Genomic DNA, 17,183 nt, shown 5'->3' on the forward strand with positions numbered 1-17,183 from the left:
GTGCATCAGCTCGTGGATGCCTTATGTGGACACAAATGCGACTACGGGAATGGATACTTCAAAAATATCCATTTGAAAGAGTTCTGATTCCAGAACTGTTTGAATTTCACATTGCACCACGTGCAGTGCCAACGTCTCTGCCAAGACGGTGCTGACAGCAGTGATGGACATTGGTGCCCTGCCACGTGCCGGCCTCAGCGTGAGAGTTTTGCAGGCTTTGCATGGCTTATCTGACAGTTATACGTCTGTAGTAATAGGTGCTATGGCAACGCTGTTTTACAGATGGGGAACCTGGGGCCCGGGGCGTAAAGGGTGGGAGGGGCCGCTAAGTATCACCTGGTATCCCTAGGTGGGCTCGCTTACAATCCCACCCCTCACCAGAGAAGAAGTGTGAAATTTACCATCTGACTGAGAAGTGCTTCATGTGCGTGCTTATTCTCATATCCTTTTTAAAATCGGTATCTGTCATCAGCACGCTGCTCTGTCCCTAGGAGCTCTGGCTGACTTTCACTAGAAACTGCACTTATGAATTCAAGGAGATGGGCATGGAGGGAAGAGCACTGACGGTCATATATGAGTCTCTAAGATCAGTGAGACCCGCACCCCCGCTGGGCTTTGCTTCTTTATTTTCCATAAACCCAGCAGGGTTGGACCAGGTGGTGGCTAAGGCCCCTGCTCTTGGGTCACTGGGGTCAAAGTGGAGCCCTGGGATCACAAAGGACTGGAGAGTGTTAGCAATTCAGATGTTTGGGCCCTGCTCCAAGTCCCTGAGTCTGGGTGTCCAGGGGTGCAACCAGCATGTTCAGCACAAAGCCACGAGAGACAGATGCCCCCAAATCTGAGAACTGCTGGACTGTAGTTTGAAGACTGTGCCAACAGTCAGAGTGAGTCCCAGCCTCAACCCAATGGCAGGGCATTTGCTGACCACTGCTCATGCTAAAGGTCGGACACGACTCAGCGACTTCACTTTCACTTTTCACTTTTATGCACTGGAGAAGGAAATGGCAACCCACTCCAGCGTTCTTGCCTGGAGAGTCCCAGGGACGGGGGAGCCTGGTGGGCTACTGTCTCTGGGGTCGCACAGAGTCGGACACGACTGAAGTGACTTAGCAGCAGCAGCAGCTCATGGCCAGAGGATTTACGGAGGGGAAGCTGGACTCAGTCTGACCTGGGGGACCTTGCGGATCCTGCTTCTTAAAGGAGCATCAGAGAAGGGCTGGGATTTACTCGGTGGCCCAGGATGTAGCTCACTTTCCTCCATCCTGGAGAGCGGTGGTCCTGCTGCTACTTCCAGCTGGCGAGATGCCTCTCCTTAGACAAGGGAGCCCCATCCCCGCTGCGGTCCCGCAATGCCCCCTCCCTCATCACAGCGCCTGTGCCGACTTGTTTTCTTTTTAATTTGTCCATCTCTCCCTCTAGGCTCTGAGCTCTCAGGTGGGAAGCACTGTCCCCCGTGCCTACCTCAGGACCTAAGTATGTGCTTATGGGGACATGCTGGTGCTAAGCCCACATCCCTTCAGCCTACGTGGTGGTTGGCTGCCCTTCAGGGGACAGTTTCCATGCATGCCAATGTCTCATTACGAGCACCTCTGCCCAGGTCTCAGGGCTTCCTCTGACCATGGGGTGTGGGGCTTGGCCAGCTCAGGGATGCCTGAGAACGCTGGAGAATTAACGCCTCCAGGGCAGACCCTCAACCAACGTGGAAGGGGCTTGGCAGACTTGGTAGACAAGTCCCCTGTTTTCCTCACCCCTTGCTGGCATTATTGGAAGTTGAGTTCTATACATCTTGTGGGCCAAGGGCTCCACTTTGACCCCAGTGACCCAAGAGTTGGGGCCTCTGCCACTCCTTGGTCCAACTCTGTTGGGTTTATGGAAAATAAATAAGCAAAGCCCAGTGGGGGTGCAGGTGTGTGATTTAGTTTCAGTGATTTAGAGGCTCATACATGACCCTCGATGCCCTTCCCTCAACGCCCATCTCCTTGAGTCCATAAGAAGGTCCAGATTGGGGTGGGCCTCAGTTGGCATGGAAACCCCTCATTGTCACAGGCCTTATTGGCTTTTCCCTCCTAGTGGTAGGCCACACAGCGCCCCCCACTACACCCTAATCCCTGGAACGTGTGAAGATGTTATGTTACATGGCAATCAGGACTCTGCTGGGGTGATTAAGGTTACTGGTTTTAAGATTTGGACATTAACTTGGATTATCTGCTGCTGCTGCTGCTGCTGCTAAGTCGCTTCAGTCATGTCTGACTCTGTGCGACCCCAGAGACGGCAGCCCACTAGGCTCTCTCATCCCTGGGATTCTCCAGGCAAGAACACTGGAGTGGGTTGCCATTTCCTTCTCCAATGCATGAAAGTGAAAAGTGAAAGTGAAGTTGCTCAGTCGTGTCCGACTCTTAGCAACCCCAATGGACAGCAGCCTACCAGGCTTCTCCGTCTATTTTCCAGGCAAGAGTACTGGAGTGGGGTGCCGTTGCCTTCTCTGCTGGATTATCTAGGTGGGTCTAAATCACTGGGGGACTTCCCTGGTGGCTCAGTGGTAAAGAATCTGCCTGTGATTCAGGATACCTGGGTTCAATACCTAGGTCAGGAAGATCCCCTGGAGAAGGAGATGGAAACCCACTCCAGTATTCTTGCATGGAGAATCCCATGGACAGAGGAGCCTGGCAGGCTGCATAGTCCATGGGTCGCAGAGAGTCAGACGACTGAGCGACTAAACAACAACAATCACTGGAGTCTGTGAACGCAGAGGTTTCTCCAGGTGCGGTCAGAGAGATGCAGCAGAAGAGATGACAAGTGTGGGCAAGACTTAGTGTTCTGGATGCAGGGACCACATCTCTGGATGCAGAGAGAGGCCACTGGGAGGTCAGGGTGGGCCCAGCCAACAGCCACAAGGAAACAGAACCTCAGTTCTACAAGGAACTGGAGTCCGCTGACACCTGAAGAAGCCTGGAAGCTTCCAGAGCCTCTGATGATAGGCCAGCCAGCAACACCCTGATTTTGGCCTGGGAGGCCCAGAAAACCAGTAGCATCAGCCTAACTTCTGACATTCGGCTCCCTGAGACAACACGGAGTGTGATAGCGGCGGTGCGGGGGTGGGCGTTGCTACGGCAGCAGCAGGAAACAGTCCTCCTCCTCTTTCCCTGCCCCCTCACCATGCTTCCTGGGCTCACCTGCCCCTGGGGCCTCAGCTAAGCATGGATCAGAGAGGAGATGCCACATCAGGGCTGTGAAGACCACTCCAACCTTGGGACGAAGCCCTCAGCACATCTTGACTTGTGCCCTTCTGCCAAAGTCCCTTCCAGGGGCTGCGAGTTAGAGGGGAACCAGACGGGGGCTTGTGGGCTGCCACATGGGACAGGAAACCCAGGCCCACAGGTGAATGAACGGGAGGTCAGCTGCTGAGAGTGTATTAGAGACAAAGGCGATGCACAGGGGTTGGGACCTTTGCGTGGGGACCCTCAGCCAGCGGGGAGGCCTTACCTCTGGTGAACAGCTCTGGAGGATTCCTGAGCTCCACCTGCCATCTCGGCCCCAGACAAAGGATCGGCGAGTTCTTGCTTTTTCCGCAGCTTGTAATCTTCTATTCTCTCACCTGAAAGTGAAAGTCGCACATTCCTGTCTGACTCTTTACCACCCATGGACTGTAGCCCACCAGGCTCCTCTGTCCTTGGAATTCTCCAGGCAAGAATACAGGAGTCGGGTAGCTGTTTCCTTCTCCAGGGGATCTTCCCAACCCAGGGATCAAACCCAGGTCTCCTGCATTGCAGGAAGATTCTTTACTGTCTAAGCCACCAGGGAAGCCCAAGAATACTAGAGTGGGTAGCCTATCCCTTCTCCAGGGGATCTTCCTGATCGAGAAATTTGAACCAGGGTCTCCTGCATTGCAGGCAGATTCTTTACCAGCTGAGCCACCAGGGAAGCCCACATAACACACAATGATCGAGGTGGGTGTTTGAAGGACTCACACTGTGCTGGGAAGGGGCCAGGCGCTGGGGTGCAGAGATGAGCAGGACACACCTGCTCTCAGGTGTGCTGTTTACCAGCTCCATGCTTCACCCGGGGAAGGGCTTCGTGTGCAGGAGGAAGCCATGATTTCCGTCACACCCCATGCACCAATGAGGACAGTACCCCAGCTCTGCCTGCATCTGCTCAGCCCCGCTTTCTTGTAAGTATCAGGAGAAAGGAAAGCCTAATAAGAAAGGGTCAACACTAAAAGGCCACCAAAAATGATTAAAAGTCCACACCAGGAAAGAAAACCAACCTACACAAAGTGCTGTACGCATGCAGTGAGTCCTACAGACATGGGTGCTGAACCGGGTACTTTCCAAGGAGCTGAGAGGTTTGGTTTCTGAGTCTGAGGTGCACTGGTCTATATATCAGAACACATTTCCTCTTCTTTTTTTAATTATTTAAAACAATGGTATATTTTGAAACAGATGATCAAAATTATTTTCTCCTGCATTCTTGCTACTACCTGAATTAACTGCTTATTAGACCATAGCCATAACAATATATATTTATATATATTTTTCATATATATATTTTTTCGTATTTCATCATATATATATTTCATATTTCCTAGTCATCTTGTGCACGCTGTGTCTTAAGTCGTCTCGGTCGTGTTTGACTCCTTGTGACCCCATCGACCATAGCCCACCAGGCTCCTCTGTCTATGGGATTCACCAGACAAGTGGGTTGCCATGACCTTCTTCAGGGGATCTTCCTGACCCAGGGATCAAACCCAAGTCTCTTTTTTGTCTCCTGTGCTGGCAGGCAGGTTCTTTACCACTAGCGCCACCTGGGCTAGTCATCTCAGAACATGCTTATTCTTAGCTAGCTGCTACATTTATCTAGTTACACTCACCTAGTTGCCATACCGGAGAAGGCAATGGCACCCCACTCCAGTACTCTTGCCTGGAAAATCCCATGGACAGGGGAGCCTAGTGGGCTGCACTCCATGGGGTCGTTGAGGGTCGGACATGACTGAGCAACTTCACTTTCACTTTTCACTTTCATGCACTGGAGAAGGAAATGGCAACCCACTCCAGTGTTCTTGCCTGGAGAATCCCAGGGATGGGGGAGCCTGGTGGGCTGCCATCTATGGGGTCACACAGAGTCAGACACAACTGAAGCGACTTAGCAGCAGCAGCAGCAGCAGTTGCCATACTGACCGAGCTATGAGATATCAACAGGCCACTGACCTCCCTGGACCCAAGCTTTCTAGAATTAATAGAAAGGTCCATCCTGGATGATCCCCAGGGGCATAGCATTCTAGGACTCTTAAGAGTTGACTGAATGAAAAAAGGAGTTCGTGTGATCAAGTTACATCATTTCAAGGCATTTGTTGAGAAATCCTCTCACTAAGTTGGGGTATCAGGGAAGCAGGAAATTAGAGCTAAGAGGATGCAGGAAGGGTGAGCCTGAGCCTAGCCCCACAAGTCGGGAAACTGAGGCTTAGAGAGGGGATGTGAACACCTCAGTTCCTGAATGTTCTGCAGGAATGATCAATCACATCTGCCTCCTGCTAAAGGAGACCTACCCTTACTTGAGAGAACCATCAGGAAGGATCTGTAGCCAGCAGGCAGATTTCTGGGCAGGTCCCAGATTTTATTTGAATGTAGAGCTCTAGTTCCCCAGGGCAAGGGCAGGAAAAAAGCAGCAGCTGAACTCATTGAGAAAAATAAGATTCATGGGAGACCTGCTCCCAGGACCAGCTTCGCGTCCTTCGTCTAGAGATTGTGGACAATCCAGGAAAAACCCATCAGAGAAAATGGGATTCTCCCCTGCTCCAAAGCCCCAGGTGTAGGGAGGACTATTACAACAAGAGACTTTAAGGAACTGGTTTTTGTCTGTTACTCCATGATGTTCTTGCTGGCCCTGGGGGTCTGGTCTGCTCCATCCCCCGGGTGGCCTCTTACGAGAGCCCACAGGGAAAAACTGACTCTCATGGGTGAATGTGCCCACATATGGGCCACTGGCCTGTTCTTACTCATTGTCACTGTGACAGCTTAAATTGAGGGAACGTCTCTTTGGCCACTAGGAAGCCCAGAGGCAAATGCATGTCACCTCTTAAGTAGGAAAGTGCTCACATATGTCCCAGACGATGACTGAACCTTAACTCCATCTCACTGTCCTCTCCTTGTCCTGCTTCACCTACTTAAAAAATAAAATCCTATTGTACTCTATAGATATGTTTCTTTAAGTGCTTTTTCAAAAGCCTTTGGGGAACAAGTCATTGTCATTGAAAGTATTAGTTGCTCAGTCGTGTCTGACTCTTTGTGACCCCATGGAACGCAGCCCACCAGGCTCCTCTGTCCATGGGATTCTCCAGGCAAGAATACTGGAGTGGGTAGCCACTCCCTTCTCCAGGGGATCTTCCCAACCAGGGATTGAACCCAGGTCTCCTGCATTGCTGGCAGATTCTTTACCATCTAAGCCACCAGGGAAACCAAGGTGGCTTCAAGGTGGTTTGGGGGACAAGGCAAGGATAAATAAATACATAAAACATAAAAAAATTAAATCCTCTTAAATAACCATTTGAAAATGCTGACATCCCACCCCATCCCCAACTAAGAGCACATCTGGCTCGCTGCTGGCAGGGCTTCCTCGTGGAGGGCACCATACCCTGCAGGGTCTTCAGATGCTGCAGCCTTCTCTCCTCGTGGTCCTGCATGACCCTCCCAACCTGCTGGTAATATGCCTGCACAAGCCGGCCGATGCCAGGGCTGGTTACGTAGACACTCTCCACGGCTGCTTCCATCAGCGTTCTCTGTGGGCAGGAGGGGAAAGTCTTAGTAGAGGGCACACACAGAGCCAGCTACGGCCAACACAGTCCTGACTCCCATAGTCCACTTACTCCCAAACTTCGCTGGTCCAGAGCAGGTAGAGAGCACCTGGCTGGTTTAAACCAGCATTAATAATCTTATTATTAATGCCAAAGAATGCTCAAACTACTGCACAATTGCACTCATCTCACACACTAGTAAAGTAATGCTCAAAATTCTCCAAGCCAGGCTTCCGCAACATGTGAACTGTGAACTTCCAGATGTTCAAGCTGGATTTAGAAAAGGCAGAGGAACCAGAGATCAAATTGCCAACATCCGCTGGATCATGGAAAAAGTAAGAGAGTTCCAGAAAACTATCTATTTCTGCTTTATTGACTATGCCAAAGCCTTTGACTGTGTGGATCACAATAAACTGTGGAAAATTCTGAAAGAGATTGGGAGTACCAGACCACCTGACCTGCCTCTTGAGAAACCTATATGCAGGTCAGGAAGCAACAGTTAGAACTGGACATGGAACAACAGACTGGTTCCATATTGGGAAAGAAGTATGTCGAGGCTGTATATTGTCACCCTGCTTATTTAACTGATATGCAGAGTACATCATGCGAAATGCCAGGCTGAATTAAGTACAAGCCAGAATCAAGATTTCTGGGAGAAATATCAATAACCTGAGATATGCAGATGACACCACCCTTATGGCAGAAAGCAAACAGGAACTAAACAGACTCTTGAAAAAGTGAAAGAGGAGAGTGAAAAGGCTGGCTTCAAACTCAACATTCAAAAAATGAAGATCATGGCATCTGGTCCCATCACTTCATGGCAGAGATGGGAAACAATGGAAACAGTGACAGACTTTATTTTCTTGGGCTCCAAAATCACTGCAGATGGTGACTGCAGCCATGAAATTAAAAGATGTTTGCTCCTTGGAAGAAAAGCCATGATGAACCTAGACGGCATACTAAAGAGCAGAGACACTGCTTTGCCAACAAAGGTCCTACAGTCAAAGCTATTGTTTTTCCAGTAGTCATGTATGGATGTGAGAGTTGGACCATAACGAAGGCTAAGTGCCAAAGAATTGATGCTTTTGAATTGTGGTGTTGGAGAAGGCTCAGTTAAGAGTCCCTTGGACTGCAAGACCAAACAGTCAACCCTAAAGGAAATCAACCCTGAATGTTCACTGGAAGGACTGATGCTGAAGCTAAAGCTCCAATACTTTGGCCACCTGATGTGAAGAACTGACTCACTGGAAAAGACCCTGATGCTGGGAAGGACTGAAGGCAGGAGAAAGGGATGACAGAGGTTGAGATAGCTGGATGGCATCACCGACTCAACGGACATGAGTTTGAGCAAGCTCCAGGAGATGGTAAAGGACAAGGAAGCCTGGCGTGGTTCCTTGGGGTTGCAGTCCATGGAGTTGCGGTCCATGGGGTTGCAAAGAATTGCACATGACTGAGCGACTGAACAACAATATCCCTAAACACATGTTGCTTCTTTCTGCCTGTGGATTTGATCACATTATTTTTGATCACATGTATAATCTGACTCTTCTTCTATACTTCTATAGCATTTACCTCATCTGCACTACTTTTTTTTTTCTTTTGCTGTGCCATGCAGCATGTGGGATCTTCCTGACCAGGGATTGAACCTGTGCCCCCTTAATCACTTAGAACTGGACATGGAACAACAGACTGGTTCCAAATAGGAAAAGGAGTACGTCAAGGCTGTATATTGTCACTCTGCTTATTTAACTTATATGCAGAGTATATCATGAGAAACGCTGGGCTGGAGGAAGCACAAGCTGGAATCAAGATTGCCAAGAGAAATATCAATCACCTCAGATATGCAGATGACACCACCCTTATGGCACAAAGTGAAGAAAAACTAAAAAGCCTCTTGATGAAAGTGAAAGAGGAGAGTGAAAAAGTTGGCTTAAAGCTCAACATTCAGAAAACTAAGATCATGGCATCTGGTCCCATCACTTCATGGGAAATAGATGGGGAAACAGTGGAAACAGTGGCTGACTTTATTTTTTTGAGCTCCAAAATCACTGCAGATGGTGACTGCAGCCATGAAATCAAAAGACACTTACTCCTTGGAAGAAAAGTTATGACCAACCTAGATAGCATATTCAAAAGCAGAGACATTACTTTGCCAATAAAGGTCCGTCTAGTCAAGGCTATGGTTTTTCCAGTAGTCATGTATAGATGCGAGAGTTGGACTATGAAGAAAGCTGAGCGCCGAAGAATTGATGCTTTTGAACTGTGGTGTTGGAGAAGACTCTTGACAGTCCCTTGGATTGCAAGGAGATCCAACCAGTCCATTCTGAAGGAGATCAGCCCTGGGTGTTCTTTGGAAAGAATGATGCTAAAGCTGAAACTCCAGTACTTTGGTCACCTTATGTGAAGAGCTGACTCATTGGAAAAGACTCTGATGCTGGGAGGGATTGGGGGCAGGAGGAGAAGGGGACGACAGAGGATGAGATGGCTGGATGGCATCACTGACTGGATGGATGTGAGTTTGAGTGAACTCCGGGAGATGGTGATGGAAAGGGAGGCCTGGCATGCTGTGATTCATGGGGTCGCAAAGAGTTGGACATGACTGAGCAATTGAACTGAACTGAACTGAATAATGTTATTTTCCTTGGTCAGGGATGGTCTGACGCTGGGTGTATGACCCAGTCCTGACCAGTGAGATGCAATGTTAGAGAGAGTCTGTTGAGGGCCTCCCTTTTCCCAACATTAAGCAAAGCCTTGGTGAGGGTGATAGACTTTGTGTTTCCCTCTTCTGGCCAGGACACAGCCTGATGTATGGAGCAGCAGCAGCCATTTTGAGACCATGAGGCAACAAAACCAACACCAATAATGATGGATCAGAAAGAGGTTGGTCCTTGGTCACATCATTGATCCTCTGTGCCAGCCTGGAACCACCACATTTCTTGTTATGTGAGATCAGTAACTTCCATTTACTTAAGCACAGATTTCTGTCACTTGCAGTTATACACAGTCCTCAATGACACACCTTTGGACCCAAAGCAGAACAGAGAAGAAATGCTGGGATGCCCTATCACTGGGGACATGGTTGGGCACTTGTAAAGTCATCACCTTTTACCTTATGAGATGATGGGCAAAGGTCAGGTTCGATTCACCATTTCAGCAAACATTTACTGAATGGCTTCAAGCTCTGGGCAAGAAAAAAAATGCCCATTCATTATTGTTGAGTGATTCATTATGTTCGTAGGGCTGAGAAATATACCCTGACGTGCTGGCGTGGATGGAAGCCGTGGAGGTGAGGAGGGCTGCAGCTCGGGATGCAGAGGAGATGAGAGTCCGTCTCCTCACCCCTAAGTCCTGCTCTTCCCTTACTGTGGCCACTTCTCTCTCCCTCTCCATCCAACATTCACATCTGACTCCACCCCCAAGGACTCTGAGCTCTGGCCTTGCACTTCCAGTCAGGAGCTCCCGCTAACAGCCTTCCTTGGATTTCATTTAGCACATTTAATGCAGAAGATGGGAGAAGGCAATGGCACCCCACTCCAGTACTCTTGCCTGGAAAATCCCATGGACAGAGGAGCCTGGTAGGCTGCAGTCCATGGGGTCGCTAAGAGTTGGACACAACTGAGTGACTTCACTTTCACTTTTCACTTTCCTGCATTGGAGAAGGAAATGGCAACCTGCTCCAGTGTTCTTGCCTGGAGAATCCCAGGGACGGTGGAGCCTGATGGGCTGCCGTCTATGGGGTCCCACAGAGTCGGACACGACTGAGGCAACTTAGCAGCAGCAGCAGCAACGCAGAAGACAGGAAGTCCCTCTTCTTCCCTGTCAAGTCAGCAAACCCACCTGCACTTCACACCTTCTGTCCCTCTAGGCTCCTGCCACAGGGGGGCGGTGTCCACCTCTCTGCATTGCAGCCTTCCTCCCTTCTCCAGGGCCTCCGTCCTGGCCACCCTCCTCTCCTCCTCCCCAGTTTTTCCGGCTGGTGTACCACTCAAGTCAGCAAATACACTTGCTCTAGAATGTCCAATGTTTCAGCCCTCTCTCGATCCCCCTCGGCGCTGCCTGCATCTCAGCTCCCATCCAGCACAACTTCTCAAGTTAGCGTGTCCTCTCCCAGTAGATGATAAGCTCCCTGAAGGCAGGAACACTGCCACCTGGCTCCTCTGTCCCAGCACCTGCCGCAGGGCCCGAGGCCGAGGGGCCCTGTGAACAGAGGTCCAGCAAAGAACATCCTTCCAGACACCGGGCCCACGTTCTTTCTGGTGGGTGTGTGTCTGGTGGGGGTCCGTTATCTAAGCCTGACTCAGAGTCCTTTGGAGAAGCCGAGGAGAAGATATGCCACACGTATGTTTCATTCTGTTTTCACGTAATGACCATTGATTAGGTCAGAGTTGTAAGGTTTTAGGAGAGGGAAGAGACTCTCCCAGCATCACTAGCCCTGAGGTCTGGATGATGAAGTGTGGCAGACACCAAAGATCTGGAACGAGATGGGGTGTTTCAGAATTGAGGGGCCAATCTCTCTGCTGTGCAGGTGAGTGACTTTATGTAAATGAAGGGACTCATGGAAGTGCCCTCGAGGGTCCTGGCACATCCCAGATGGGTCTGCTGCCAGCCCAAATCTAAAACACCTCCCATGGGTACCAGCCACAGACTCTCTCTGCTGAGATCTGCAACATGTGGGGGTCCCCTGCCTTTTCTTACAGCTTGAGGGAGGAGGCAGGCAAGGAGAAGCCAAGCACGTGCTGGTCATTCCAGACATGACCAGCCTCCAGTCCCAGCCACTCACTGAGGCTGGGGGGCTTTAAGCATGTCTTCTGCCCAGTGAAACTCCTCAGTCTTCCCACCTGAACAATGGGAAGAAAAATTATCCTTTCCAGGCAAGGGCTGTGGTAAGAGCCCAGTGAGATGAGGCAGTCAAAGCCCCACCCACCCCTCCACTGACTTAGAAGGGCGATGCCCACGTCACTTCTTACGAAGGTGGTTTTCACTCCTGTGGTTTGTCATAACTCAGTGCAAGGAGACAACCACAGCTTACTCAAGTCAGACTGATGTTAGCAGCAATGGTCAGCCATCAGGGACAACTCCACCAGTGCTCAGGTTCCGACAGAGGTGGCCAAGGGCAGGGAGGGCCTGCCCCTGGGGGAGGGACTTAGGCTCAGACTCTGTTACCTGCCACTGACTCACTGGGAGGCTCTGGCTGAAATGACATTCCTCTCTGGGCTGGTGCAAGGACCGAGCTGGTGCTCAGAAGGACGGGAGACAGGGCTGGGCAGCAGGCGGAAATCCTCACCGCTCCACGGGGCAGGCGTTCCCTCTTACAGCGAGGGGAAAAGGCGGCTCAGAGGCAAAGAGCTCTGCAGGTCTCAAGGCTCCTGGGCAGGCCCAGCTGCTGCTCTGCTCAAATCCCTTCTCTCGTTCACCCCTGACCCCCGCCTCTGGTCCCCTGGGCTCCCTGGGGGCTGGGGCGGCCCCGCACCTTGAAGTCATCTGTGTCCTTGGCCCGGCTCCTGGAGGCTGTGTTCCGCGCGTGGCCCAGCAGCGCCTGCCCGATGGCGTGCTCCGTGTGCTGCTGCAGGAGCTGCCCGACTTCCTGGGCCTCGGCCAGGAGCTGCTGCTGAAGCTGCAGGCGCGTCTGCTGCGCCTCCTCCTCCAGCCTGCCGGTCTCCTCCAGCACGCGCGCCTCCTGGAAAAGTCGGGCGGGGAGAAGACTGGAGACCCCTGTCGCCTGCATGGATGCTCTGTGCATGTGTGTTAGCCACTCAATCGTGTCTGACTCTTGGCGACCCCATGAACTGTAGCCTGCCAGGCTTCTCTGTCCATGGAATTCTCTAAGCAAGAATACTGGAGTGGGTTGCCATTCCCTGCTCCAGAGGATCTTCCTGAGCCAGGGACTGAACCCTGGTCTCCTGCATCACCTTTACCGTTTGAGCTCCAGGGAAGTCAATGGATGCTCTGGTTAGGACCAAACCAGGAGGTGGGGTTGGCCCTGCCTGGGGTCCCAGAAAGGTTGGAGAAGGGTAGGAGTGGGCACCTCTGGCCTGGCAAAAACTTGTACACAGTGGATGAGCCTGGGGATCTTGACGATCCCTTTGGGCATTTATTGAGCACCAACAGTGTGCCCAGTGCCATCCGTGGCTCTTTACATGTACAAGAACTTACTTGATCACCCCAAACACTTTGAGACCTGATCACTAGGAGTGATGAGGACACAGAGGAGCAGAGACGCTGAGCAACTTTCTAAAAGTCACACAGCAGAGAGGTTCTTCAGTCACATCTGAGTCTGAGAGTAGTCTGGGACATCATGGAAGCCAATATAGGGGCTGTGAGAAGTCCGTCTCTTGAAGGAATAGGGGTTGGAGAAGGAGGCTGGGGAGTCGGAGGTAGGGCAGGAAGTGCTGCCTGCTTCCCACCAAGTCTTCCAGGGCCAAGAAAAAGAGACGGTGAGCTTGTCCCTCACTCATAGGTCAGAAAACATCAGCTGCTCATACAGCTCAGTGGCTATAGCAGTCCTGGAGTCAGCCTGTCTGGGTTTAAATCCCAGCCCTGCAATTTACAGTCTTTCTTTAGATTTGTGAAGACCTTAAAAGAGACCACAGAGCCCTCTTCTCTCAACCCCTGATGATGACTGCACCTATCTGTGTTCTGACTTCTTATGCAACTTTAGTATAATTGTCATTATCATATACACTGCAAGCTTTGGGCATACTGGGTGCCCTCAGCAGGGGTACCTATTGTGCCATTGTCCCCACCCACAACAATATGGGAGCAGGGTTGATTTTTTTTTAATTTATTTATTTACTTGGGGGCTTCCCTGATGGCTCAGTGGGTAAAGAACCTGCCTGCAATGCGGGAGACATAGGAGAGTGGGTTCGATCCCTGGGTCAGGAAGATTCCCTGGAGGAGGAAAATGGCAACCCACTGCAGTATTCTTGCCTGAAAAATCCCATGGACAGAGAAGCCTGGTGGGCCACAGTCTAAGGGGTCACAAAGAGTCGGACATGACTAAGCAACTAAGCACTCATTTAATTATTTGGCTGTACCAGGTCCCAACTGTGGCACACAGGAGCCTCAATTTTCATTGCAGCTTGCAGGATATTTTTAGCTGAGGCACGCAAGATCTTTGGTTTTTTCTCTCAGTTGCAGCATGCAAACTCTTACTTGCAGCATGTGAGATCTGGTTCCCCGACCAGGGATTGAACCTAGGCCCCTGCTGCACTGGGAGCAAGGAATCTTAGCCAGAGAAGTCCCCAGGATTGGGGCTTTGACTAAACCAGACTGGAACCTGGAAGCCAAGGAAGCGGTACTCCTGCTCTGGGTGGGGCAGGGGCTGAGGCACGGTCTTACCAGGGCTCTGAGCAGTTGCCACTGGTGCTCATCCAGACACTGGGAGGAGCCCTGCTCCAGGGCGTGTTGCTCCCGCAGCTCCTGGAGAAGGCTTTTCTTCCCGGACAGCCTCATCTGGGCCAGGGTGGTGATGGCACTGCCGCGGAGAGCCAGCCTCCGGAGAGCTGAATGCAGGAGCAGTCCGTGCCCCTGCAGGATGCACTGAGTGGACCTTTGGAGACAGTGGGGAGGAGGTTAGGGCGGGGGGGGGTGAGTGTTCCTAGCAACAGAGTGTGGTGGTTAATTTTATGTGTGAGCTTGGCTGGGCCATGGGCTGAATGGACAGCTGATCCAATATCATTCTGAGAGCTGCTGTGAGGGTGTTTCTGGATGAGATTAATATTTGAATAAATGAGTAAAGCAGATGGTTCTCCCTAAAGTGGGTGGGCCTTGTCCAATCAGTTGAAGGTGTGAAGAGACGAAAAGGCCCACTTAACCACAAGTAAGGGGTAACTCCTCCTGCCTGACTGCCTTGAGTGGGACATGGTTTTCCTTTGTACTTCCTTCTCTTTGTACTTAAACTGGAACATTGGCTTTTCCTGGGTCTTGGTACTGCTGACCGTCAAACTGGACATCACACCATTAGCCCCTGAGTTCTCAGGCCTTTGAACTTGGGACTGAAATTACATATTGGTTCTCCTGAGTCTCCGGCTTGCCTACTGTGGATCCTGTGACTTCTCAACTTCTCTATATCTGTACCTATGCATGCATGCTAAGTTGCTTCCGTTGTGTCTGACCCTTTGCAACTCTATGGACTGTGGCCCTCCAGGCTCCTGTGTCCATTGGATTCTGCAGGCAAGAATACTAGAGTGGGTTGCCACACCCTCCTCCAGGGGATCTTCCCGACCTAGGGATTGAACTCGTGCCTCCTATGTCTCCTGTATTGGCAGGGAAGCTCTTTACCACTAGCGCCACCTGGGAAGCCCACCTGGGAAGCCCACCTGGGAAGCCCACCTGGGAAGCCCACCTGTATCTTTACCTATATCACCTATACTATGTCTTCTATTGGTTCTGCTTGGAGAATCCTGACTAATACATTGACCCACTAAGAAACACCCCAAATAGTCATGCCCCACAGGGAACCTTTCCAGAAGCAACAGGTTAAAATTATCCCATCTTCTGCTGCCCATCCTTTTAGATGTGGGTGCACACTTGAGTTATAGTCAGTCATCTGTCCTTTGATTAACCTTTTTAACTTTATCACATTCTGCCTCAAGTTTCAGATGCATATATACAGTTGCCTTCAGTACGTATCCACTCAAATTTCTTACAGGACTCTCAAAATTAGCACATTCAGAACTGAAGTCATGAACTATTTTTGAGTTCCTATCTCAATGAGTTAAGTAGGAAACTGGTTTAGAGAGGCTCAACATTTGGTTTTCTAACTTGAGGTGTTTTCTTACAGCCTGAAAAGTTGAACAGAAAACTGTCAGTCAGTTTACCAAGGAGGAGAGAACCAGCAAACACTCCTAAGAATAAGGAATCACCCCTCGTAAAGACCTAATTTTGAATCAGCTAAATTCACCCATGGAGTGGTTGATCTGCCACTGTCTGAAATCCCTGCTGGAAGTAAGATAAATCCTGTCTGGAGGAAGATCCCATCATTCAAAGTCCTAAGTTATTACTATGATTTTTTAATAACACTGTCTAGCATTCAATAAAAATAACCAGACTTGCAAACAGATAAGAACTGACCAAAAATAAAGGAAAAAAAAAAAAAAAAAACAGACAACAGAAACATACCCACAAGATACTGGATATTAAAATAGTCAGCTATAATGAATATGTTCAGGAAATTAAATGATAAGATGAATCTGAGCAGATAACTGGAAACTATGACAAAAATAAAGTGGAAATTCTAGAACTAAAAACACAGTAACCAGCATTAAGAATTCAGCAGATGGATTGAACAGCAGATAAGACACACCTGAGGAGAGTGTGAAGGGGAAGAGAGTCAAAACAAGTTATCTAGACTGAACTACAAGGAACAAAAATATAGAATAGCATGTAAGAGACAAATAACCTAAGGTAAAAAAATCTAATAGACATTAAATTGCATTCCCAGGAAGAGTAGGAAGAGAATAAGCAGAAGGAATATTTAAAGAGATAAAGATTCAGAATTTTAAAAAACTGATTAATGATAGCAAATTACAGATTCAAGAATCACTACAGATTTAGTAAAAACAAACAGGAAATGCACAAAAACCCACATCCATGTTTAGGCATATTATAATAAACTGATGAAAACCAAAGAACAAAAGAAAATCTTAAAAGCAATCAGAAACAACTGAAATCAGAAACAAAAGATTTCTTTAAAAGAATTTAAAAGACAGCTAAACCGGGATTTTACACCCAATGAAAACATCCCTCAAAAGTGAAGACAGACATTTTCAGACAAACAAAATCTAAGAAAATTTGTCAGTAGCAAATCTAAAATAAACAGAATCTTCATGCAAAGAGAAATACTCCTAGGTGGACACTTAAAGATGCAGGAAAGAATCAAGAGCATCATAAAGTGTAAATCTAAATGAATATTGACTGCACAAACCAAAAACAGTATCTTGTGGAGCTGCAAATGTATAAAGAAAGTGAAAGTGAAAGTCTCTCACTCATGTTCAACTTTTTGCAGCCCCATGGACTGCAGTTCATGGAATTCTCTAGGCTGGAATACTGGAGTGGGTAGCCTTTCCCTTCTCCAGGGGATCTTCCTAACGCACGGGTCAAACCCAGGTCTCCTGCATTGCAGGCAGATTCTTCATGTAAAATGCCCAATAAGAAAAGCATTTTTCCTCTGTGAGAGAGAAATGAATGGAAATAAAGCATTCTACTGTCTTGAAAGAAGGAACATATTAATGTATGCTATATTTTGGCACACAAAGGATGCAATTCAAAATCTCTGAATCATTAAAATCACAGTAAAAGAATATATAACTAATAAGCTAAATTATTAGTATATAACATATATACTATATATTACTATGTATAGTATGTATATACTATATATTATATATATATATAC

At 49.0% G+C, this 17,183-nt stretch overlaps 1 protein-coding gene across 4 annotated transcripts in view; it reads right to left on the minus strand.

Annotated features, from left to right (window-relative positions):
• EVC (EvC ciliary complex subunit 1) overlaps window positions 1-17,183 on the minus strand; it is a 104,946-nt gene that overhangs the window by 7,323 nt on the left and 80,440 nt on the right. For all 4 annotated transcript variants that reach the window (XM_019963082.2, XM_019963083.2, XM_019963081.2 and 1 more), the window contains exons 14-17: window positions 14,126-14,336; window positions 12,258-12,464; window positions 6,628-6,772; window positions 3,484-3,595 (exon numbers count right to left, since the gene is read on the minus strand). In XM_019963082.2, the coding sequence (XP_019818641.2) occupies window positions 3,484-3,595; window positions 6,628-6,772; window positions 12,258-12,464; window positions 14,126-14,336 (675 nt within the window). The remainder of the gene's footprint in view (window positions 1-3,483; window positions 3,596-6,627; window positions 6,773-12,257; window positions 12,465-14,125; window positions 14,337-17,183) is intronic.

This window comes from Bos indicus, chromosome 6 (assembly GCF_029378745.1).
Source record: "Bos indicus isolate NIAB-ARS_2022 breed Sahiwal x Tharparkar chromosome 6, NIAB-ARS_B.indTharparkar_mat_pri_1.0, whole genome shotgun sequence".
Taxonomy (NCBI): Eukaryota; Metazoa; Chordata; class Mammalia; order Artiodactyla; family Bovidae; genus Bos; species Bos indicus.